Below are 25,424 nucleotides of genomic sequence, written 5' to 3'. Positions count from 1 at the left end.
CCCCCCCCCCCCCACTCCTCCTCCTCCCCGGGGCTCGCAGGACACGGGCGGCTCCGTGTGGCGTCCGCTTCCCTTCCCCCCTCCCCGGGGCTCGCCACCGCCACCGTGACACAGCACTTGGGGCCGCGCCCGCCGCCGCCCCCGCGCGAACACCCAAACATGGCGCTTTTCGCCCCAAACCGCCGCCCCCGCCGCGCGCACAAAGCCGCGCCCGCCCCGCCGCCAATCACCCGCTCCTCGCCTCCCTATTGGTGGAAGCGGCGAAAAGAGGGCGGGACGAGGCGTGATGGACAGCGCGGCGCCGTCACGTGGGCTCCCCCCGCCTCCCCGCCGCTGTGGGGGGGGGCAGGGGGAGGCCGCCCCCCCCCCGGCACTCACCTGAGGCGCCCCCGCCTTGCGCCGCGACCCCCGGGCTCGGCCCCGCTTCATCCGCCCCCTCTCCGCTCCCCAAAAAACCTCCCGCCCCAAAAAACCCCGGGTTTGGGGCAAAAAAGGTAAAAAAAACCATCCCGGGGCAGAAAAGGGAGCCACGAGCTACGTCACCCGCGCGCTGATTGGCTGCCGGGCGTCACGTGGTTCCCCCGCGGCTCCCACGGGCCCCCATTCATGGCCCCCCCCCCGCCGTGGCGGGAAAGGCTCCGCGGGGTCCTAGCGCCGCGCGCATGCGCAGTGCGGGCGCGCCGCAGCGTGGGGTGGGGGGGGCACCCACGGGGGTCCGCGATCGGGGGTGGGGGTGGGGAGGGACCCCAAAAATTCCTGGGGTGTCCCCACGGGGGTCCGTGACATTCCTGAGGGGGGTGGGATGAGGGTGAGGGGCGCCCACGGGTGTTCCAGTAAGGGTGGGGGGGCACCCACGGGGGTCCGTGATGGCGTGGGGGGCACCCACGTGGAGATTCGGGGTCCCCAAAAATTCCGCGGGTGCCCCCACATCCCGCGGACTCCCCCCTTTGCCGCCCCCGATGACGTCAGACCCGCCACGCGTGTCCCCCTAATTAACCCCACGCCGCTCATTAACCCCCGTGACGTCACCCGCGGCACCCCCTGAATTTGGGGGCTCACCCAGGGGGTCTCCCCACCCCACGTGACCCTTGTGGGGGTCTCGGGGACCCCTCCCCACTCGCGTCCCCACGCGGGGATTTCGGCGCCCGCTCTGTCACCGGCCCCGCGCCGCGCTCGGGGCCGTTCTGCCCGGCAACCGCTGACGTCACGGCGGCGGAGCGCTGCCATTGGCTGGCGCCGCGTGGGACCCACGGGTGGGCTCCGCGCGGGGACCTTGGGGACACTGGGGACACGGAGGGGCCATGGGTGTCCTCGGGGCGCTGCTCGGGGGGGTTTTGGTGGCCGTGGCCGTGGCCGAGCCCGGTAGGAGCTGGGGGAGGGGAGAGGGAGGGAGAGGGAGGGGGAGGGGACGCGCGGCGTGGTCTCACTTTGGTGTTTGTCCTCTCTCCTGTCCCTTCGTTGTCACCTGTGTGCCTCCGTGTCTCTCCTGTCCCTCTCCCCTTCCCCTCCTCCTCTCCCTTCTCCCTCTCACTTTCCCTCTCCCCATTCCCCTCCCGTCTCCCCTTTTCCCTCTCCCTTTCCCTCTCCCCTTCCCCATCTCCCTTTCCCTCTCTTTCCTCCATCCCCATTCCCCTCTCCCTCTCCCCATTTCCCTCTCCTCCCTTTTCCCTTTCCCTCTCCATCCTCCATCCCCATTTCCCTTCTCCCTTTCCCTCTCCCTTTCCCTCTCCCAATTTCCCTTTCTCTCCCCATCTCCCTCTCCCTTTCCCTCCCCATTTCCCTCTCCCCATCCCCATTCTCCATCTCCCCCTCTCCCTCTCCCTCCCCATTTCCCTCTCCCTCTCTCCATTTCCCTCTCCCCATTCCCTCTCCCAATTTCCCTCTCCCCTTCCCCATTTCCCCCTCCCCATTCCCTTCTCTCCATTTCCCTCTCCCCATTCCCTTCCCTCCCCCTTTCCTTCCCCCTTCCCTCTCCCCATTCCCTTCTCTCCCTTTCCCTCTCCCCATTTCCCTTTCCCTCTCCCTTTCCCTCTCATTTCCCTCTCCCCATTTCCCTCTCCCTCTCCCCATTTCCCCTCTCCATCCCCATTTCCCTCTCCCCATCCCTATTCCCCTCTCCCCCTCCCCATTTCTCTCTCCCCTTCCCTTTCCCCATTTCCCTCTCCCTCTCCCCTCTCCCTCTCCCCATTTCCCATTCCTTCTCCCTTTCCCTCTCTCTTTCCCTCCCCATTTCCCTCTCCCTCTCCCTCTCCCCATCCCCATTTCCCTCTCCCTCCCCACCTCCCTCTCCCCTCTCCCTCTCCCCGCAGCCGCGCCGCCTCCCGCGCACGTCCTGGGGGAGATCCTGACGTGCCAGCCCGACCCTCCCTCCGTGTCGCTCTCGGTCACCCTGGACGGGCTCGGCCTCTTCTGGTTCGACTTCCCGGGCTCGCGGTGGCGCCGCGGGACCCCCGGGCCGGGCCGGCCGCGGGGGCTGGAGACCCCCGGGGAGCTGGGCCCGGGGGCGCAGCTGTGCCGGGACGTGCTCGGGGCGCTGGGGCCGCGGCTGGCCGGGATCCTGCCGAGAGCCAAGGGTGCGGGAATTGGGGAGAAATCCGGGAAATTGGGAAAAATTGGTAAAAAATTGGGAGACATTTGGGAAAAAATTGGGAGAAAAATGGGGGAAAATGTGGAAAAATGGGAGAAAATTAGGGAGAAATTGGGGAGAAATTTGGGATGAAGGGTGGAAAATTGGGGGGAAAATTGGGGGAAAATTGGGAGAAATTGGGGGAAATTCGGGGAGAAATTGGGAAAAAATTGGGGATGAAGGATGGAAAATTGGGGGAGAGATGGGGGAAAATTGGGGGAAAATTCAGGGAAATGGCCGGGATCCTGCCGAGAGCCAAGGGTGCGGGGAGAAAATGGGGTGAAATCGGGGAAATTGGGGAAATTGGGATGTGCCGGGACGTGCTCGGGGCGCTGGGGCCGCAGCTGGCCGGGATGCTGCCAAGAGCCAAGGGTGGGTAAGGGAGAAATTGGGGGGAAATCGGGGGAAATTGGGAAAAAATTGGGAGAAAATTGGGGGACAATTGGGAAAATTTGAAGGAAAATTTGGGGAAAAATTAGGGGAAAATATGGGGGAAAATGGGGGGAAAATTTGGGGGAAATGTGGGAAAAAATTGGGGAGAAATTGGGGGGAAAATTGGGAGAAATTGGGGGAAATTCGGGTGAAAATTAGGGGAAAATTGGGGGAAATTGGGGGAAAATTCAGGGAAAAAATGGGGGAAAATTGGGGAAAAAGGGGTGGAAAATGGGGGAAATTTTGGGGAAAATTGTGGGGAAATTTGGAGAAAAATTGGGAGAAATTTGGGGAAAATTTGGAGAAAATTGGGGGAAAAATTGGGGGAAAAATGGCAGAAATTTGGGGGAAATTCAGGGGAAATTGGGATGGGATGTGCTGGGACGTGCTCGGGGCGCTGGGGCCGCAGCTGGCCAGGATGCTGCCGAGAGCCAAGGGTGGGTAAGGGAATTGGGGAGAAATCGGGGAAATTGGGGAAATTGGGATGTGCCGGGACGTGCTCGGGGCGCTGGGGCCGCGGCTGGCCGGGATGCTGCCCCGCGCCAAGGGTAGGGGGAGAAACTGGGGAGAAATGTGGAAAAAAATTGGGAGAAAATGGGGAAAAATTGGGGGAAAATGTGGGGAAAAAATTGGGAGAAATTGAGAAAAAATTGGGGAAAATTGGGGGAAAATTTGGGGAAAAATTGGGGGAAAATTGGGAAAAATTGCAGAAAATTTGGGAAAAAATTGGCAGAAATTGGGGGAAATTTGGGGGAAATAGGGGGAAATGTGGGAAAAAATGGGGGAAATTGGGGAGAAAATTGGGGAGAAATTGGGGATGGAAGGGTGGAAAATGTGGGGAAAATTTGGGAGAAATTGGGAGAAATTGGGAGAAAATTGGGGGAAAATTGAGGGAAATTGGGGGAAAATGTGGGATGAAGGGGGGAAAATGTGGGAAAAAATTGGGAGAAATTGGGGAAAAATTTGGGATGGAGAGTGAAAAATTTGGAGATGAAGGGGTGGAAAATGTGGGGAAAATTTGGGATGAAAAGGTGGAAATTGTGGGAAAAAATTTGGATGGAGGGATGGAAATTGTGGAAAAATTTGGCACAGAGAGTGAAAATTTGGGGATGAAGAAATGGAAACCACCAAAAATTCCCATTCCCAATCCCAAACCCTTTCCAATTAGTCACATTTTTCACATTTTTCCCATTATTTTTCCATTTTTCCCTAAATTTTTCCCTTTTTTCCCATTTTTCCATTTTCCTCATAATTATTCTCTTTTTTTTTTTCCATTTTCCCCATTTTTCCCATTATTTTTCCCATAAATTTCCCCATCATTTCCCCATTATTTTTCCCATTTTTCCCATATTTTTCCCATCATTTTTTCCATTACTTTCCCATTATTTTTCCCATTTTCCCCATAATTTTCCTATTATTTTTCCCATCATTTTCCCATTTTTCCCATATTTTTTCTGTCATTTTCCAATCATTTTCCCCATTATTTTCTCATTTTCCCCATTATTTTCCCCATTATTTTTCCCATTATTTTTCCCATAGTTTCCCCTTTTTTCCCCCTTAATTTTTCCCGTTTTTTTGGTCCATTTTTCCCATTTTTTGGTCTATTTTTTCCATAATTTTCTCATTTTTCCATAATTTTCCCATTTTCCACCCAGGAATCCCGATGATCTCGGTGTTCCTCACCCCAGGAGAAGCCTGCTGGAGAACATCTCCCATCCCATTTTCCCCATAATTTTTCACCTCAATTTCCCCATTTTTTGGTCCATTTCCCCCATAAATTTTGAATTTTTTCCCATTTTTCCCATTTTTCCCAATTTTCCATCCAGGAATCCTGATGATCTCGGTGTTCCTCACCCCAGGAGAAGCCACCCCCGTGGTGTGCCCGCTGGAGAACATCTCCCAGCCCATTTTCCCCCTCATTTTCTCCATTTTTTTGGTCAATTTTTCCCATTTTCCCCCCTTTTTTGAGTCCATTTTTCTCCTTAAATTTTGAATTTTTCCCATTTTCCACCCAGGAATCCCGATGATCTTGGTGTTCCTCATCCCAGGAGAAGCCTGCTGGAGAACATCTCCCAGCCCATTTCTCTCCTCAATTTCCCCATTTTTTCCCATTTTTTGGTCAATTTTCCCCATAAATTTTGAATTTTTTCCCATTTTTCCCGTTTTTCCGCGCAGGCGTGCCGCTGCTCTCGGTGTTCCCGGCGCCTCCCCCGTCCCCGGGAGAGGCCACCGCCCTGGTGTGCCTGCTGGAGAACATCTCCCAGCCCATTTTCCCCAACATTTTCTCCATTTTTTGGGTCCATTTTCTACATTTTTGGTCAATATTTTCCATAATTTTCTTATTTTTCCATAATTTTTCCATTTTTCCACCCAAGAATCCTGATGATCTTGGTGTGCCTCACCCCAGGAGAATCCACCCCCCTGGTGTGCCCGCTGGAGAACATCTGGGTGGAAAATGGGAAAAATTGGGAAAAATATGGAAAAATTGACCAAAAAAAGGGGAAAAATGGGATTTGGAATGGAGAAAATGGGCTGGGAGATGTTCTCCAGCAGGCTTCTCCTGGGGTGAGGAACACCAAGATCATCGGGATTCCTGGGTGGAAAATGGGAAAAATTGGGAAAATTGGACCAAAAATTGGGAAAATTGACCACAAAATGGGAAAAAAATTTGATTTGGAATGGAGAAAATGGGCTGGGAGATGTTCTCCAGCAGGAACACCAGGGTGGTGGGATGAGGAACACCAAGATCATCAGGATTGCTGGGTGGAAAATGGGAAAAATGGGGAAAATTATGGAAAAAATGGACCATAAAAAGGGAAAATTGAGGAGAATTGGTCAATTTTTTCCCCCCCAGGCGTGCCGCTGCTCTCGGTGTTCCCGGCGCATCCCCCGTCCCCGGGAGAGGCCACCGCCCTGGTGTGCCTGGTGGAGAACATCTCCCAGCCCATTTTTCTCCTCAATTTCTTAATTTTTTTTCTCCATTTTTCCCATGTTTTGGTCCAATTTTTCCATAATTTTCCCAATTTTTCCAATTTTTCCACCCAGGAATCCCGATGATCTTGGTGTTCCTCATCTCCAGGAGAAGCCTGCTGGAGAACATCTCCCACCCCATTTTTCCCCTCAATTTCTTAATTTTTTTCTCCATTTTTCCCATTTTTTGGTCCATTTCTTCCATAATTTTCCTATTTTTCCACAATTTTCCCAATTTTTCCAATTTTTCCCCCCAGGAATCCCGATGATCTTGGTGTTCCTCATCCCAGGAGAAGCCTGCTGGAGAACATCTCCCATCCCATTTTCCCCATCATTTTGCACCTCAATTTTCCCATTTTTTGGTCAATTTTCTCAATTTTTCCCAATTTTTCCCATTTTCCCCATTTTTCCATCTAGGAATCCTGATGATCTTGGTGTTCCTCATCCCAGGAGAAGCCCGCTGGAGAACATCTCCCAGCCCATTTCTCTCCTCAATTTCCCCATTTTTTCCCATTTTTTGGTCAATTTTTCCCATAAATTTTGAATTTTTCCCGTTTTTCCGCACAGGCGTGCCGCTGCTCTCGGTGTTCCCGGCGCGTCCCCCGTCCCCGGGCGAGGCCACCGCCCTGGTGTGCCTGGTGGAGAACATCTTTCCCCCGTCGCTGACCATCGGCTGGACGCTGGCCGGAGCCGCGGTCACTCGCGGCGTCACCTCGGGGCCCTTCGTCCCCGGCGCCGACCTCACCTTCGCCCGCGTCTCCCGGATTTCCGTCACCCCCCGGCCCGGCGACGTCGTGGCCTGCGAGGTCACCTCGGACAGGGACAACGTCACCGCCGTGGCCTACTGGGGTGAGAGGATTTTTGGGGGATTTTTTTGGATTTTTTGGGGAGTTTTCTGGGATTTTTTGGAGATTTTTAGTGGATTTTTAAATAATTTTTTGTAGATTTTATGGGATTTTTGGGGGGGATTTTTTTGGGGATTTTTTTGATTTTTTGGGGGATTTTTTCATGATTTTTTGGTAGATTTTATGGGATTTTTTTGGGATTTCTTGGGATTTTTGGGGGGTCTTGGGGATTTTTGGGGATTTTTTGGGGGATTTTTAGGGGGATTTTTTGGGGTTTTGGGGGGATTTTTTTGGGATTTCTGGGTGATTTTATGAGTGATTTTGGGGGTATTTTGGGTGATTTTGTGTGTGATTTCTGGGTGAATTTGGGGGTATTTGGGGGTATTTTTGGGCACACCCCGTGGCCGGAGGTGACCTCGGGGCCGTGTCCGCAGTGGCTCCGGACACGGCGCTGGACGAGCAGCTGGACACGGCGCTGGTCGGAGCCGCGCTGGCCCTGGGCCTGATCCTGGCCCTGCTGGGGGCCGGCCTGGCCCTGCTGGCCCGCCGGGACCCGCATGGTACGGGATAGGCCCGGCCTAAACCTGGGCCTAAACCTGGGCCTGGGATTGGGCCTGATCCTGAGCCTAAACCTGGGCCTGGCCCTGCTGGCCCGCTGGGACCCGCACGGTACGGGATAGGCCGGGCCTAAACCTGGGACTAAGTTTAGGCCTGGGATTGGGCCTGATCCTGGGCCTAAACCTGGGCCCGGGCCTGGTTCTGGTTCCAGGCCTAAGTCTAGGCCTGGGCCTGGGTCTGGTTTTGGGCCTGGGTCTGGTTCTGGATCTGGTCCTGATCCCAGTCCCAGTCCCAGTCCTAATCCCAGTCTCAATTTGGATCCCAGTCTCAGTCCTGGTTCTTGTCCTGATCCGTCCTAATTCTGATCCCAGCCCTGGTCCTGGTCCTGATCCTAATCCTGGTCCCAGTCCCAGTCCCAGTCCTGGTCCTGGTTGAAATCCCAGTCCCAGTTTGAATCCCAGTCCCAGTCCCAATCCCAACCCTAATCCCAGTCCCAATTCCAATCCAATCCCAGTCTCAAACCCTAATCCCAGTCCCAATCCAAAACCCAATCCCAGTCCCAATCCCAGTCCCAATTCTGATCCAGTCCCAGCCCCAGCCCTAAAATTCTGATCCAGTCCCAGTCCCACTTCCAATCCCAATCCCAGCCCAAACCCCAATCCCAGCCTTAAACCCTAATCCCAATCCCAGTCCAAACCCCAATCCCAATCCCAGTCTTAAACCCTAATCCCAATCCCAGTCCAAACCCCAATCCCAATCCCAGTCTTAAACCCTAATCCCAATCCCAGTCCAAACCCCAATCCCAATCCCAGTCTTAAACCCTAATCCCAATCCCAGTCCAAACCCTAATCCCAATCCCAGTCCAAATCCAAATCCCAGTCCCAATCCTAATTCTGATCCAATCCCAGTCCCAGCCCTAATCCCAGTCCCGAACCCCAATCCCAGCCCCAGTCCCAGTCCAAACCCTAATTCCAGTCTTAGTCCAAGGCCTAATCCCAGTCCCAATCCCAATCCCAGTCCCAATTTCAATCCAATTCCAGTCCCAACCCTAATCCCAACCCTAATCCCAGCCCTAATCCCAGTCCCAATCCCAACCCTAATCCCAGTCCGGGGGTGCCATTGGGGGAATCGTCCCCAAGGTTGGGTTTCTGTTCACAGGCTGAGCTCATCCCCGCGGGAATCTGGGAGTTAGACCCCGCCCGTCCGAAATAAATCCAGGCTTTGGCAGAGTCCGTGTCCTTCTTTGTCACAGGCCGGGCTTTAGTCCTGGCTTTAGTCCTGATCCAAGTCCCGGTCCAGGTTCTGGTCCTGGTTTTAGTCCTGATCCTGATCCTGGTTTTAGTCCTGATCCTGATCCTCGTCCTGGTTCTGGTCCTGGTTTTAGTCCTGATCCTGATCCCGATCCAAGTCCCTGTCCTGGTTCTGGTCCTGGTTTTAGTCCTGATCCTGATCCTGGTTTTAGTCCTGATCCTGGTCCTGGTCCTGGTTCTGGTCCTGATCCTAATCCTGGTTTTAGTCCTGATCTCCCAGTCCCTCCCAGTTCCCTCCCAGTCCCTCCCAGTCCCTCCCAGTCCCTCCCAGTCCATCCCAGTATCCCCAAATCCCCATTTTCCCATCAATTTTACCCCCAAAATTCCAATTTTTTCTCCACTTTTCCCCAATTTTCTCCACTTTTCCCCCATTTTTCTTCCCAAAGCCCCAGCCCAGTCCCTCCCAGTCCCTCCCAGTCCCTCCCAGTATTCCCAGTTCCATCCCAGTCCATCCCGGTTCCCCCAAGTCCCTCTCGCGGCCGCTCCCAGCCCAGCCCTGCCTGGCAACGAGTGACGCGCGCCCGCCTCGCGCTCCCATTGGCTGCCCCAAAATGTCCCCAAACGTCCCCACCCTGGAGGGGGCCACCCCAAAGCACGTCCCAGTCCCTCCCAGTTCGGCCCAGTTTGTCCCAGTTCGTCCCAGTTCGGCCCAGTTCGTCCCAGTTCGTCCCAGTTCGTCCCAGTCCGCGATGCTGCCGCTGCTGCTGGCGGCGCTCGGAGCCCCCGGGGCGGGTGAGGAGCGCGGCTTTGGGGGGAAAAAGCGGGAAAAAGGGAAAAAAAATTGGGGAAATTTGGGAAAAGGGGAAGTTGGGGATGAGGGGGGGGATCCGCCCTAAAAGATCTGGGGGGAGGGGCGCGGATTTTGGGGTGAAAAATTGGGATTTTGGGGAAGTTTCGAGGGGAAGGACGACTCCACCCAGCGGGGTTTTGGCGGGGAAAAATTGGGGGAAAAAGGAAAAAATTGGGAAAATTTGGGGAAAGGGGAAGTTGGGATGAGGGGGGGACTGGGGGGGATCCGCCCTGTAAGATTTGGGGGGAGGGGCGCGGATTTTGGGGTGAAAAATTGGGATTTTGGGGAGGTTTTGGAGGGGTTCCGCCTTGTGGGAAGCGGATTTGGCGGGAAAAAAATTGGGAAAATTTGGGGAAATTTGGGAAAAGGGGAAATTTGGGATGATGGGGGACGGGGGGGTATCCGCCCTGTAAGATTTGGGGGGAGAGGCGCGGATTTTGGGGTGAAAAATTACGAATTTGGGGGGGCTCTGCCAAAAAATCCCCCAAAAAATCAACAAAATATCCCCCCCAAAAAACCGAAATTAAATCCCAAAAAAACCCACAAAAAATCCCAAAAACCCGCAAAAAAATTTAAAAAAAAATCCCCAAAAAATCCCAGAAAAAAAACTTTAAAAAAACCCCCAAAAAATTAAAAAACAATCCCAAGAAAATCCCAAAAAATCCCAAAAGACCACAAAAAATCCAAAAAAATCCCCCAAAAAATAATAAAAAAAACCTTTAAAAAAATCCTCAAAAATCAAAATACAATCCCAAGAAAATCCCAAAAAATCCCAAAAACCCGCAAAAAAATTTAAAAAAAATCCCCAAAAAATCCCAGAAAAAAAAAAACTTTAAAAAAAACCCAAAAATCAAAATACAATCCCAAGAAAATCCCAAAAAATCCCAAAAGACCACAAAAAATAAAAAAAAAAATCCCCCAAAAAATTCCCCAAAAAAAACTTAAAAAAATTCCTCAAAAATCAAAATACAATCCCAAGAAAATTCCAAAAAATCCCAAAAACCAACAAAAAAATTTAAAAAAATCCCCCTAAAAATCCCAGAAAAAAAACACTTTAAAAAACTCCCCAAAAATCAAAATACAGTCCCAAGAAAATCCCAAAAGACCTCAAAAAATTAAAAAAATCCCATTTAAAAAAACTTTAAAAAACCCCCCAAAAAAATCAAAATGCAATCCCAAGAAAATCCCAAAAGACCTCAAAAAATTAAAAAAATCCCATTTAAAAAAACTTTAAAAAACCCCCCAAAAAAATCAAAATGCAATCCCAAGAAAATTCCAAAAAATTCAAAAAAATCCCCAAAAAATTCAAAAAAATCCCCCCAAAATTCCAGAAAATACAAACTTCAAAAACCCCCCAAAAATAAAAATACAATCCCAAGAAAATCCCAAAAAACCCAAAAAAATTTTAAAAAATCATCAAAAAATCTCCCAAAAATCCCAAAAAACCCAAAAAAATAAAAATGCAATCTCAAGAAAATCCAAAAAAATTCAAAAAAATCCCCCAAAAATTCCAGAAAATACAAATGTAAAAAAAACCCCAAAAATAAAAATACAATCTCAAGAAAATCCAAAAAAATCCCAAAAAACTTTAAAAAATCATCAAAAAATCTCCCAAAAATCCCAAAAAACCACCAAAAAATAAAAAAAAATCCCAGAAAAAAAAATCTTATAAAAACCCCAAAAATCCCCCAAAAAATCATTTTAAAACCCCCAAAAATCTGGGTTAAAATCCCATTTTTTTGCCCCTTCCAGCCCCGTTCGTGCTGCAGGTGGCCTCGTTCTGCTCGCTGGCCGCCGACGGCTCCTTGGTGGCCACCAACGGCTCTCAGGAGGTGCTGGTGGCCCTGTCCACGATGCCACTGGTGTGCGGGGACCTTCGGGGACCCCGCGCCGGCGCCTGCCAGCAGGGGGGACCCCTGGGGGCCCTGGGGGACGGCCTGGTGGTGGCGCTGGGCAGGGACCCCCGGTGGGGACAGCGGCTGCAGCAGCGCCAGCGGCTCTGCCAGGAGCTGCCCAGGAGCGTGTGGCCACCGCCCAGAGGTGAGGGGACACCGGGGACACCGGGGACACCGGGGACACTGGGGACACTGGGGACATCTGGGAACCTTGAGGACATTGGGGGGATTGGAGATGTTGGAGACATCTGAGGGCTTTGAGAACATTGGGGACATTGGGGGCATTGGGGACATTGGGGACACTGGGGACATTGGAGGCATTGGGGACATTGGGGGTGTTGGGGACATTTGGGACCTTGGGGACATCATTGGGGGGATTGGGGACATTGGAGATGTTGGAGACATCTGAGGGCTTTGAGAACATTGGGGACATTGTGGGCACTGGGGACATTGGGGGCACTGGGGACATTGGGGACACTGGGGACATTGGAGGCATTGGGGACATTGGGGACATTGGGGGTGTTGGGGACATTGGGGACACTGGGGACATTGGGGACATTGGAGATGTTGGAGACATTGGGGAGCTTTGAGGACGTTGGGGACATTGGGGACATTTGAGGATATTTGGGACATTGGGGACATGGAGGACATCACGGTCGTTAGGGACACAGAGGACATTTGGGGACATTTTGGGCATTTTAGGACCATTTAGGACCATTTGGGGTAAATTTTGGCGGCATTTTGTGGAACATTGGCGGCCATTTTGGGACACATCTGGGGCCACATTTGGGGCCATTTTGGGGCCACTTTGAGACCATTTCAGGGCCAATTTGGGCCCATTTGGGGACACATTTGGGGACATATTTGGGGCCATTTTGAGACCATTTTGGGGCCATTTTGGGTACCCTGGCAGCCATTTTGGGGCCCATTAGCGGCCATTTTGTGGAGGACATTTTGATCACCTCAGGACATTGGCGGCCATCTTGGGGCCATTTTGAGCCCCATTTTCGCCATTTTGGCGCCATTTTGAGCCCGTTTTTCGCCATTTTTCGGCCATTTGGTGACACAAAGCCACCTCCACGACGTCCCTTTGTGTCCCCTCAGCGCCACCGCAGCTGCGCATCGTCCCCGAGCGCTCGGGCCCCGCGCTGGCCCTGGTGTGCCACGCCTGGGGCTTCTCCCCCGCCGAGATCACCCTGAGGTGGCTCCGCAACGGAGCCAGCGTTGGGGACACACTTGGGGCCAGCGTTGGGGACACCCTTGGGGACACATTTTGAGGCACATTTGGGGCACAATTTGGCGCCATTTTGGGGACCATTTTGGGATCATTTTGGGGCAAATTTTGGCGCCATTTTGGGGAACATTGGCAGCCATTTTAGGACACATTTGGGGCCATTTTGGGACCATTTTGAGACCATTTCAGGGCTAATTTGGGGACACATTTGGGGACAGGTTTGAGGCCATTTTGGGACCATTTTGGCCCATTTTGGGTACCCTGGCAGCCATTTTGGGGCCAATTAGTGGCCATTTTGTGGAGGACATTTTGATCACCTCAGGACATTGGCGGCCATCTTGGGGCCATTTTGAGCCCCATTTTCGCCATTTTGGCGCCATTTTGAGCCCGTTTTTCGCCATTTTTCGGCCATTTGGTGACACAAAGCCACCTCCACGACGTCCCTTTGTGTCCCCTCAGCGCCACCGCAGCTGCGCATCGTCCCCGAGCGCTCGGGCCCCGCGCTGGCCCTGGTGTGCCACGCCTGGGGCTTCTCCCCCGCCGAGATCACCCTGAGGTGGCTCCGCAACGGGGCCAGCGTTGGGGACACCCTTGGGGACAGCGTTGGGGACACCGTTGGGGACACTTCAGGACAAAGCCGGGTGCTTCCGGTGGGGGACGGAACGTTCCGGACGCAGGCGACGATCCAGGTGCCACCGGGGACGTCTGGGGACACTTTCGAGTGCGTGGCGCTGCACCCCACCCTGAAGGAGCCCCTCAGTGTCACATGGGGTGAGGAAATCTTGGGGAATTTTGGGGTAATTTTGTGGTTTTTGGGATTTGAGGGAATTTTTGGGGATTTTTTTGGGAATTTTTTGAATTTTTTTTAATTTTTATTGGAATTTTGAGTGTTTTTTTACGATTTTTTGATAATTTTTTTTGGGTTTTATCAGGATTTTTAACAATTTTGTGGTTTGGCGGGTTTGGGATTTTGAGGAATTTTTTGTGGAATTTTGAGGAATTTTTTGAGGGTTTATTCCAATTTTCTTTTTAATTTTGGGCAATTTATTTTCATTTTTGGGGGGTGGATTTTAAACATTTTTCAGATGAATTTCTTTTAATTTTGGGTGGAATTCTTTTAATTTTTGAGAAATTTTTTTTACATTTTTGGGGGTGGTTTTTTTTGGGGGGGGATTTTTTAAAAATTTCTGGGTGGATTTCTTTTAATTTTGGGGTAGATTTAAAAAATTTTTGGACGGTTTTTAAAATTTTGGTTGGATTTCTTTGAATTTTGGGTAGATTTTTTTTTTTATTTTGGGGGTTGGATTTTATTTAATTTCTGGGTGGATTTCTCTGAAGTTTAGATTTTTTTAAATTTTGGGGAAATTTTTTAATATTTATGTGGGTGAATTTGTTTAAATTTTTAAGTGAATTTATTTGAATTTTGGGTGGATTTTTTTAATTATTGGGGAAAATTTTTTTTTTAAATTTCTGGGGTGAATTTAAAAAAAAATTAGGAGTATTTTTTTAATTATGGAAAAAAATTTAAACAATTTAAGTGGGATTATTTTTTTTAAATTCTGTGTGAATTTCTTTGAATTTCAGGGGCATTTTTTTAATTTTTGGGGGTGAATTTTTTAAATTTTGGGGAAATTTTTTTTAAAAATTTCTGGGGTGAATTTAAAAAAAAATTAGGAGTATTTTTTTAATTATGGAAAAAAATTTAAACAATTTAAGTGGGATTATTTTTTTTAAATTCTGTGTGAATTTCTTTGAATTTCAGGGGCATTTTTTTAATTTTTGGGGGTGAATTTTTTAAATTTTGGGTGATTTTGTCCCATTTTTGTCCCCGCAGCCCCAGGATTGTCCCCAAGGTTGTCCCTCCTGGTGGCCCTGGCGGTGCTGGCGCTGATCCTGGGGCTCCTCCTCTTCACCTTCGGCCTCTGCCGCTACCTCCGGACAGGTGACAACGAGGGGACACTTTGATGGCACTTTTGGTCACTTTTATGGCATTTTTTGTCCATTTTATGTCACTTTTTGTCACTTTTTGTCCATTTATTGTCATTTTTTGTCACTTTTATGTCAATTTTTGTCCTTTTTGTGTCATTTTTTGTCCATTTATTGTCGTTTATTGTCATTTTTTGTCACTTTTTTGTCATTTTTATGCTGTTTTTCTTGCTGTTTTGTCCCATTTTGTTGTGTTTTGTCCTTTTTGTGTCATTTTTTGTCCATTTATTGTCATTTTTTGTCACTTTTTTGTCATTTTTATGCTGTTTTTCTTGCTGTTTTGTCCCATTTTGTTGTGTTTTGTCCTTTTTGTGTCACTTTTTGTCCATTTTATGTCACTTTTTATCACTTTTTTGTCATTTCTTGTCACTCTTTTGCTGTTTTTTCTTGCTTTTTGTCCCATTTTGTTGTGTTTTGTCCTTTTGTGTTACTTTTTGTCCATTTTATGTCAATTTTGTCCATTTATTGTCATTTTTGGTCACTTTTATGTCACTTTTCGTCACTTTTATGGCAGTTTTTGTCCATTTATTGTCATTTTTGGTCACTTTTATATCACTTTTTGTCCATTTTATGGCACTTTTTGTCCATTTATTGTCATTTTTTGTCACTTTTATGTCACTTTTTATCACTTTCTCGAAATTTTTGGCACTTTTATGCTGTTTTTTCTTGGGTTTTTGTCCCATTTTGTTGTGTTTTGTCCTTTTTGTGTCACTTTTTGTCCATTTTATGTCACTTTTTGTCCATTTATTGTCATTTTTTGTCATTTTATGTCATTTTTTGTCCATTTTTGTCCTTTTTTGCCCACTTTTCTCTCATTTCAATCTCATTTTTGTCCCTGCAGGTTACACCCCACTCCCTGGTGGCTCCCACAAAGGTGAGGGACCCAACGTCACCTCCTGTCACTTTTGTCACCTTTTTTTGTCATTTTTTGTCACTTTTCCCACTTTTTTTGTCACTTTTCCCCCTTTTTTGTCACTTTTCCCCCATTTTCTGTCATTTTTTGTCCCTTTTTCTCATTTTTTGTCCATTTTTTCTCACTTTTTCTCCTTTTCCTCCCCCTTTTCTGTCCCTTCTTCTTCATTTTTGTCGCTTTTGTCCCTTTTTTGTTGCTTTTTCTCCCTTTTTTCTCCTTTTTTGAACGATTTTTGTCACTTTTCTGTCATTTTTGGTCACTTTTGTCACCTTTTTTTGTCATTTTTTGTCACTTTTCCCCCTTTTTTTGTCACTTTTCCCCCTTTTCTGTCATTTTTTGTCCCTTTTTCTCATTTTTTGTCCATTTTTTCTCACTTTTTCTCCTTTTCCTCCCCCTTTTCTGTCCATTCTTCTTCATTTTTGTCGCTTTTGTCCCTTTTTTGTTGCTTTTTCTCCTTTTTTGAACAATTTTTGTCACTTTTCTGCCATTTTTGGTCACTTTTCTGTCCCTATTTGTAATTTTTTGTCCATTTCCCTCTCTTTTTATCCCTTTTCTGTTCCCTTTTGTTGATTTTTGTCTTTTTTTTCTCCTTTTCTGACACTTTTTCTCCTTTTTCCACTTTTTAAATCTCTATTTATCCATTTTTTGTCAATTTTTGTCCTTTCTTGTCCCTTTTTTTCCTTCCCCCACCTTTCTGTGCCTTTTAATTGCTTTTTCCTCCTTTTTTGTCACTTTTTTCTCCTTTTTTCCCACTTTTTCTCCCTTTTTTGTCACCATTTGTCCCTTTAATCTCTATTTTCCTCATTTTTCCTCCCTTTTTATTGCTTTTTTCATCATTTTTTCACTTTTTCATCCATTTTGTTGCTTTTTTGTCCATTTTTACTGCTTTTTTCTCTTTTTTTTTCACTTTCTCTCCCTTTTTGCTGCTTTTTTGTCACTGTTTGTCCCTTTTTTGTCTTTTTTTGTCCCTTTTTTGTCATTTTTTATCCTTTCCCCCCATTTTTCTCCCTTTTTCTCCCTTTTTTCTCCATTTTTTCACTTTTTCTCCCTTTCTGTTGCTTTTTTCTCCCATTTTTGTCTATTTTTGCCTCATTTTTTGCCCATTTTTGCCCATTTTTGCCCCATTTTTTCCCTGCAGGTTACACCCCCCTCCCCGGTGACACCTACGCAGGTGAGGGACCCTCGATGTCACCCTCGGCCACTTCTTTGTCCCTTTTTCCCCCTTTTTTCCCCCATTTTTTGTCACTTTCCCTTCCCAGGGAGCATCTGAGGAACCTCCCAGGGCGGTGACGGCGGCGGGGACCAAAAACCCGAAAATCACCCCAAAAATCACCCCAAAAATCCCCCCAAAATCCCCCAAACCTAGCCCAAAACTCCCTCAAAAATCCCCCCAAAAATCCCCCAAATCCAGCCCAAAAATCCCCCCAAAATCCCAAAAATTCCCCTTAAAACCCCCCCAAAATCCCCCAAATCCAGTGCAAAAATCCACCCCAAAATCACAATAAAAATCCAAGAAAATCCCTAAAAATTCTCCCAAATCCCGCCCAAAAATCCACCCCAAAATCCCATTAAAAGATCCCAAAAAATCCCAAAAATCCCCTAAAAATCCCATTTAAAAACCCCAATATCACCAAAAATCCCCTCAAAATCCCACCAAAAAACCCAAAAAATTCCATTTAAAAAACCCAAAAAATTCCCTAAAAATCCCCCTTAAATCCCATTTTTAAAAATACCAAAAATTCCCCAAAATCCCAATAAAAATCCCAAAAATCCTCTCTAAAAACCCCCCAAATCCCACCTAAAATCCACCCTAAAATCCCATTAAAATATCAAAAAAAATTCCCAAAAATCCCATTTAAAAAACCCAAAAATCCCACCAAAAAACCCCAAAAATTCCTTTAAAATCCCCCTTAAATCCCATTTTAAAAAACACCAAAAATTCCCCCAAATCCCCCTTAAATCCCATTAAAAATCCCCAAAAAATCTCCCAAAATCCCACCCAAAAATCCCCTTTAAATCCCATTTAAAACCCCCCAAAAAACCCCCAAAAATCCCCCCAAAATCCCCAAAAAAATCCCCAAATTCCCCCTAAAAATCCCATTAAACCCCAAAAAATCTCCCCAAAAATTCCCCAAAATTTCCCCGTTGTGAAAAATAAAAGTGGTGAAATTTTGGGGGGGATTTTTTTGGATTTTGGAAGAATTTGTGGGGGGGATTTTTTGGGGATTTTTGCAGGAATTTTTTTTAGGATTTTGAGGGAAATTTGGGGAGGAATTTTGGCATATTTTGGGTAAGGAGTGGTCCGGGGGGGTTCAGTTTTGGGGTCCCCAAAACGCCCCCAAAAAGGGGGTCCCGCGTAAATCTGCCTAGCAACCTATGACGTCACACACATAACGACCCGTGATTGGTCAGCGCTCCTCAGCCTCGCTTAATGGGTGCCCTCCCATTCCTCGCCCACGCGTGAGCGGCCATTTCCCCTCCGCGTGTCATCTCCAGTCCCCTCTTTGTCCACTTTTTTACCTTTTTATCACATTTTTGTCACTTCCGCGCGTGTTTTTACCCCTTCAAAGCTCCCATTTTCCTCCCACGCGTGTTTTTACCCCCTCAAAAGGAACCCCGGCGGCCTTTGAGGCGAATGCCCGTAACCAACATGGCGGCCGCGTCCGTAACATCGCTACAGCGCATGCGTAATACACGCAGTGCGGGCTGGAAGGGCGGAAGTTTTGTGCCGTACAGCAAAATTGCGCGTGCGCCACCGGAAGTGGGCCCCTGCCCGCTATATAAACGGCAGGGAAGCCCCGTAGTGCCCTTTTTGCCGGGTCGGAGAAGGAGCCGCCGCCATGTGAGGGGGGAGAGCGGGAAAAGGGGGAATTTTCCGGAAAAAATGGGATTTGTGAGGGAAAAAATGGGATTTGTGAGGGGAAAATAGGGATGGGGAAGGCGGCGGGGTGGGAATTTGGGCGGTGAGGGCCGGGGAAAGGGGGAAAAATGGGGATGGCAGCGGTGAGGGGGGAGCGGCCATGAGGGGAAGGGGGGGGGGAAGCGGCGGTCTCGGGTTTCTTAATTTGGTTTTAAATTAAAAATTTGCCTTGGGATTGGGGAGTTTAGGGAGGGAAAAGGGGGATTGGGAAAAGGTTGAGGGGAAATACTGAGAAAAGGGAGGAAAAAAAAGGAATAAGAGTCGGAAAAGAGGAAAAACTGGAAAAATGGGATTTAGAGCAGAGGAATTTTTTTTCTCCATTTTTCTCATATTTTCTCCCCAATTTTCCCCCTTTCTTCCCTACTTTTCCTCACATTTTTTCTCTTTTTTGTATATTTTTTTCAAACACTTTTTCCCACTTCCCCCCCATATTTTCCCCACATTTCTCCCACTTTTTCCCACTTGTTTCCCCACTCTTCCCCCCACTTTTCCCCACATTTTTCCTCCTATTTTTCCCCACATTTCTCCCACTTTTTCCCACTTCTTTCCCCACTTTTCCCCACATTTTTCCTCCTATTTTTCCCCACATTTCTCCCACTTTTCCCCCCACTTTTTCCTCTTTTTTTCCTCCTTTTTCATATGTTTTTTCACACATTCTTCCCACTTTTCCCCACATTTTTCCCCCATATTTTTTCCTCATTTCTCCTCTCATTTTCTCACTTTTCCCCCAAATTTTTTCCCACATTTCTTCCACTTTCCCCTCTTTTTTCCTCATTTTTCATATATTTTTTCACGCATTTTCCCCCAGATTTTTCTCCTCTTTCCCCATATTTTTTCCCACACTTTTCCCTCATTTTCCCACTTTTCCCTCAAATTTTCATATGTTTTTTCACACATTCTTCCCACTTTTCCCCACATTTTTCCTCCTATTTCCCCCCCTTTTTTTTTCTTTTTCATATATTTTTTCACACATTTTTTCACACTTTTTTCCTCTTTTCCCCATATTTTTCCCCTCATTTTCCCTCTCATTTTCTCACTTTTTTCTCATATTTTTCCCACTTTTCCCCACATATTTTTCCCATCTTTTTTCCCCCTTTTTTCTTCCTTTTTCACATGTTTTTTCCCTGCTTTTTCTCCTCTTAATCCATATTTTTCCCCACATTTTTCCCCTCATTTTCTTACTTTTCCCCCCAAATTTTTTCCCACTTTTCTCCCCATTTTCTTCTCTTTCCCCCCTTTTTTTTCTCTATTTTCATATATTATTTCCCATATTTTTCCCCTCATTTTCACACTTTTCCCCACATTTTTCCCCCATATTTTTTCCTCATTTCTCCTCTCATTTTCTCACTTTTCCCCCAAATTTTTTCCCACATTTCTTCCACTTTCCCCTCTTTTTTCCTCATTTTTCATATATTTTTTCACGCATTTTCCCCCAGATTTTTCTCCTCTTTCCCCATATTTTTTCCCACACTTTTCCCTCATTTTCCCACTTTTCCCTCAAATTTTTTCCCACATTTCCCCCTCATTTCTCCCCATTTTTCCCACATTTTTCCCCCTTTTTGTCTCCTTTTTCATACATTTTTTCACACATTTTCCCACATTTTTCCCCATATTTTTTCCCACATTTTCCCCCTCATTTTCTCACTTTTTTCTCATATTTTTCCCACTTTTCCCTCAAATTTTTTCCCACATTTTCCCCCTCATTTTCTCACTTTTCCCCCCAAATTTTTTCAATTTTTTCCCACATTACCCCCCACATGTTCCCCCCACTTTTTCTTCTTTTTGCATGTATTTTTTCACTTTTTTTCACATTTTTTTTCTCTTTTCCCCATATTTTTCCCCTCATTTTCCCTCTCATTTTCTCACTTTTCCCCCATATTTTTCTCACTTTTCCCCACATATTTTTCCCATCTTTTTTCCCCCTTTTTTCTTCCTTTTTCACATGTTTTTTCCCTGCTTTTTCTCCTCTTAATCCATATTTTTCCCCACATTTTTCCCCTCATTTTCTTACTTTTCCCCCCAAATTTTTTCCCACTTTTCTCCCCATTTTCTTCTCTTTCCCCCCTTTTTTTTCTCTATTTTCATATATTATTTCCCATATTTTTCCCCTCATTTTCACACTTTTCCCCACATTTTTCCCCCATATTTTTTCCTCATTTTCCCTCTCATTTCCTCATTTTCCCTCCAATTTTTTCCCCATTTTTCCCCTGCTTTTTCCTCCTTTTTTTCTCCTTTTTCATATATTTTTTCTCACATTTTCCCCCTCATTTTGCCACTTTTCCCCCCATATTTTTTCCCACTTTTCCCCTCATTTCCCCCCTCACTTTCCCCCCCATTTCCCCCCATTTTTCCCACATTTTCCCCCTTTTTTTCTAATTTTTCATCTATTTTTTCCCACGTTTTCCCCCATATTGTTTCCCACATTTTCCCCCTCATTTTCTTGCTTTTCCCCCCAATTTTTTTTTCCACTTTTTCCCACTTTCCCCCCCATTTTCCCCACATTTTTCCCAACTTTTCCCATTTTTTTCCCCCCAGCATGACCGACTGGGAGACGGCTCCGGCCGTGACCGAGACCCCGGACATCAAATTGTTCGGCAAGTGGAGCACGGACGACGTCCAGATCAACGACATCTCCCTGCAGGTGGGAACCCCCAAAATTCCTGGGAATTTGGGGCTGGAATTCCCAAATTTTCTTGGGAATTCGGGGCTGGAATTCCTGGGAATTTGGGGCTGGAATTCTCAGAAATGGGAATGTGGGGTTGGGGCAGGAGCACGGACGACGTCCAGATCAACGACATCTCCCTGCAGGTGGGAACCCCCAAAATTCCTGGGAATTTGGGGCTGGAATTCCCAAATTTTCTTGGGAATTCGGGGCTGGAATTCCTGGGAATTTGGGGCTGGAATTCTCAGAAATGGGAATGTGGGGTTGGGGCAGGAGCACGGACGACGTCCAGATCAACGACATCTCCCTGCAGGTGGGAACCCCCAAAATTCCTGGGAATCTGGGGCTGAAATTCCTGGAGTTTGGGGCTGGAATTCCCAAATTTCCAGAGGAATTTGGGGCAAGAAATCCAGGGAATTTGGGGTTGGAATTCCTGGAGATTTGGACTCGAATATTCAAATCTCGATGGGAATTTTGGGCTGGAATTCCCAATTTTCCATGAGAGTTTAGGGCTGGAATTCGTGGAGTTTGGGGCTGGAATTCCCAATTTTCCATGAGAGTTTAGGGCTGGAATTCCTGGAGTTTGGGGCTGCAATTCCCAATTTTCCGTGAGAGTTTAGGGCTGGAATTCGTGGAGTTTGGGGCTGGAATTCCCACATTTCCATTGGAATTCCTGGAGATTTGGACTCTAATATTCAAATTTCTATGGGAATTTTGGGCTGGAATTCCCAATTTTCCATGAGAGTTTAGGGCTGGAATTCGTGGAGTTTGGGGCTGGAATTCCCAATTTTCCATGAGAGTTTAGGGCTGGAATTCCTGGAGTTTGGGGCTGGAATTGCCAAATTTTCATGGGAATTTTGGGTTGGAATTCCTGGAATTTGGGGCTGGAAATTCCAAATTTCTATGGGAATTTGCAGCTGGAATTCCCAAATTTCCATGAGAGTTTGGGGCTGGAATTCCCAAATTTTCATGGAATTCCTGGAGTTTGGGGCTGGAATTTCCAAATTTCCATGAGAATCTGGGAAGTTTCCTACAGGTTGGGATTTTTTGGAATTCTGGAGGGTATTTGGGTGTTCAGAATCACAAATCCAACCCCAAAATTCCCAAATTTCCCAAAAATTCCCAAATTTTTTCGGATTCCATCACACTCACTCCGTGGGGCCTTACATGGCCAAGAATATTTTCATTTTTATGAGATTTTTATGGCATTTTTATGGGATTTGGGCCAAAATTTCACGATTTTTGGGGCTTTTGACCCCAAAACTGATCTTAAAATTCCCAAAATTTTGGGAATTCCCACATTTTTTAGGATTACATCATAATAGAGCAGAAATACACCGAGAGCCTCCCTCAGTGGGCATTAGTGGAATGGAAAATCTTTGACTTTTGACGCGATTTGAGCCAGAAATTCGCGATTTTTGGGGTTTTCGACCCCAAAACTGATCCCAAAATTCCCCAAATTTTTGGGAATTCCCAAATTTTTAGGCTTCTATTATAATAAAGACGAAATACACCAGGTACCTTCTATGTTTTGTGTTAGCGTGACGGAAAATATTCAAATTTTGACGCGATTTGAGCCAGAAATTCGCGATTTTTGGCGATTTTAACCCCAAAACTCATCCCAAAATTCCCAAAATTTTGGGAATTCCCAAATTTTTCAGGCTTTAATCATAATAGAGCAGAAATACACCAGGTACTGTTTTCCTCCATGTTAGCGGAATGGAAAATCTTTGAATTTTGACGCGATTTGAGCCAGAAATTCGCGATTTTTGGTGCTTTCGACCCCAAAACTGATCCCAAAATTTTGGGAATTCCCAATTTTTTCAGGATTACATCGCCGTGAAGGAGTTGAGCCAGAAATTCGCGATTTTTGGCGATTTTAACCCCAAAACTCATCCCAAAATTCCCAAAATTTTGGGAATTCCCAAATTTTTCAGGCTTTAATCATAATAGAGCAGAAATACACCAGGTACTGTTTTCCTCCATGTTAGCGGAATGGAAAATCTTTGAATTTTGACGTGATTTGAGCCAGAAATTCGCGATTTTTGGCGCTTTTGACCCCAAAACTGATCCTAAAATTCCCACAATTTTGGGAATTCCCAAATTTTTTAGGAATTCCCAAATTTTTTAGGATTACATCATAATAGAGAAGAAATACACCAGGGACACTTTTACTTCATGTTAGCGGAATGGAAAATCTTTGAATTTTGACGTGATTTGAGCCAGAAATTCGCGATTTTTGGCGCTTTTGACCCCAAAACTGATCCCAAATTTTCCCAAATTTTGGGAAATTCGCGATTTTTGGGGTTTTCGACCCCAAAACTGATCCTAAAATTCCCAAAATTTTGGGATTTCCCAAGTTTTTTAGGATTACATCATAACAAAGGAGAAAGATAGGTACTCTCTAGGTACTCTCTTACTCCATGTTAGTGGAATGGAAAATACTCAAATTTTGACGCGATTTGAGCCAGAAATTCGCGATTTTTGGTGCTTTCTACCCCAAAACTGATCCCAAAATTTTGGGAATTCCCAATTTTTTCAGGATTACATCGCCGTGAAGGAGAAATATGCCAAGTACCTGCCGCACTCGGCGGGGCGTTACGCCGCCAAGCGCTTCAGGAAGGCGCAGTGCCCCATCGTGGAGCGCCTGACCAACTCCATGATGATGCACGGCCGCAACAACGGCAAGAAGCTCATGACCGTCAGGATTGTCAAGCACGCCTTCGAAATCATCCACCTGCTCACTGGGGAGGTGAGGGGAGCCCAAAAAATGGGGGGAATCGGGGAAAAATGGGGAAAAAATGGGGCAAAACACAAAAAACCCCGTGAAAAACGGAGGAAAAATGGGGGTTTTAGGGGGAAAAATGAAAGAAAAATGGGATTTTTTGGGGAAAAAATGGGATTTTTAGGGGGAAAAGTGGGGGAAAAATCAGATTTTTAGGGGGGAAAAAAATTGGATTGTTAGGAGAAAAAAGGGGGGGGAAATGGGGGAAAAATTTGAATTTTCAGTGGGAAAATGGGGTTTTTAGAGGAAAAAATGGAGTTTTTAAGAGGAAAACTAAGGAAAAAATGGGGATTTTATGGAGAAAAGGGGAAAATGGGAAATTTGGGTTGGAAATGGAGAGAAAAAATGGGATTTTAAGGGGAAAAATGGGATTTTTAGGGGGAAAAATGGGGAGAAAATCAGATTTTTAGTAGGGAAAAATTGGATTTTTAGAGGGAAAAAAATTGGATTTTTAGGAGGAAGGATCAGATTTTTAGGAGAAAAAATAAAGAGGGAAATAGGGGAAAAAACTGGAATTTTCAGGGGGAAAATGGATTTAAAATGGGGAATTTTAGGAGGAAAATTGGATTTTTAGGGGGGGGAAATAAGGAAAAAATGGGAATTTTAGGGGGAAAAAGTGAAGGGGAAAATGGGAATTTTAGGTGGGAAATGGGGAGAAAAAATGGGATTTTTTAGGGGGGAAAATGGGAGCAAAATGGGATTTTTTAGAGGGGAAAATGGGAGAAAAATGGGATTTTTAGGGGGAAAATGGGATTTGGGAAGGGGAAAAGGAGGTGGGTTGGAGATTGTCCATCTGCTCACTGGGGAGGTGAGGGGATCCCAAGAAATGGGGGGAAAATGGGGAAAAAATGGGGAAAAATTGCAAAAAACCCCGTGAAAAACGGAGGGAAAATGGGGGTTTTAGGGGGAAAAATGGGATTTTTTTGGGGGAAATAAAAGGGCTTTTTAGGGGAAAAACGGGGTTTGGATAGTAAAAAAGTGGAGAAAGGGATTTTGGGATGAATTTTTTGGGAATCTCCCCCTTTTTCTCTGCCAGAACCCCCTGCAGGTGCTCGTTAACGCCATCATTAATTCGGGTCCCCGCGAGGATTCCACGCGCATCGGCCGCGCCGGCACCGTGCGCAGGCAGGCCGTGGACGTGTCCCCCCTGCGCAGGGTCAACCAGGTAATCCCCACATTTTGAACACTTCCAAGCATTCCCAAATATTCCCAACATTCCCAGCTTTTTTTCCCATTTTTTTCCCATTTTTTCCCCAATTTTTTCTGATTTTTTCCCAATTTTTTTCAATTTTTTCATCATTTTTTCATCATTTTTTTCCCATTTTCATCATGTTTTTCCTATGTTTTGTCTCTGGTTTTCTCCTGTTTTTTCCCCAATTTTCTCCCCTTTTTTTCCTTCAATTTTTCCCAATTTCCCCCATTTTTGGGGATTTTTTCCCCCATTTTTTTGGATTTTTTGCCCACGCACTGTGCGCAGGCAGGCCGTGGACGTGTCCCC

The 25,424-nt window shown here is 46.6% G+C and overlaps 3 protein-coding genes across 4 annotated transcripts; all 3 read left to right on the top strand.

The window, feature by feature from the left end:
* Window positions 1–1,231: 1,231 nt before the first annotated feature.
* LOC120506311 (class II histocompatibility antigen, M alpha chain) lies at window positions 1,232–8,647 on the top strand. 2 transcript variants are annotated; one of them, XM_039717699.1, is made up of 5 exons: window positions 1,232–1,362; window positions 2,310–2,573; window positions 6,596–6,877; window positions 7,308–7,433; window positions 8,590–8,647. In XM_039717699.1, the coding sequence occupies exons 1-5, from the start codon at window positions 1,302–1,304 to the stop codon at window positions 8,592–8,594; spliced, it is 738 nt and encodes a 245-aa protein (XP_039573633.1). In that variant the 5' UTR covers window positions 1,232–1,301; the 3' UTR covers window positions 8,595–8,647. The 2 variants fall into 2 exon arrangements, with proteins under 2 accessions (XP_039573633.1, XP_039573632.1); XM_039717698.1 differs by lacking the exon at window positions 8,590–8,647 and having other exon boundaries at window positions 7,308–7,492.
* A 614-nt stretch (window positions 8,648–9,261) lies between these two features.
* On the top strand, window positions 9,262–16,917 carry LOC120506313 (class II histocompatibility antigen, M beta 1 chain). The gene is made up of 8 exons (XM_039717702.1): window positions 9,262–9,473; window positions 11,284–11,571; window positions 12,531–12,671; window positions 13,087–13,431; window positions 14,495–14,602; window positions 15,488–15,520; window positions 16,698–16,730; window positions 16,819–16,917. Exons 1-8 carry the CDS (start codon window positions 9,293–9,295, stop codon window positions 16,827–16,829), a joined length of 1,140 nt encoding a protein of 379 aa, XP_039573636.1. The 5' UTR covers window positions 9,262–9,292; the 3' UTR covers window positions 16,830–16,917.
* A 1,442-nt stretch (window positions 16,918–18,359) lies between these two features.
* Window positions 18,360–25,124, top strand: RPS5 (ribosomal protein S5). Its single transcript, XM_039717700.1, has 4 exons — window positions 18,360–18,401; window positions 21,015–21,120; window positions 23,684–23,893; window positions 24,963–25,124. The coding sequence occupies exons 2-4, from the start codon at window positions 21,016–21,018 to the stop codon at window positions 25,107–25,109; spliced, it is 462 nt and encodes a 153-aa protein (XP_039573634.1). The 5' UTR covers window positions 18,360–18,401; window position 21,015; the 3' UTR covers window positions 25,110–25,124.
* Window positions 25,125–25,424: the final 300 nt, after the last annotated feature.

Source organism: Passer montanus, unplaced genomic scaffold (genome assembly GCF_014805655.1).
Source record: "Passer montanus isolate IOZ18808 unplaced genomic scaffold, ASM1480565v1 scaffold389, whole genome shotgun sequence".
In the NCBI taxonomy this organism is placed as follows: Eukaryota; Metazoa; Chordata; class Aves; order Passeriformes; family Passeridae; genus Passer; species Passer montanus.
Note: the sequence above shows the minus strand (reverse complement) of the source record. Positions and strands in the feature narration are given on the sequence as shown.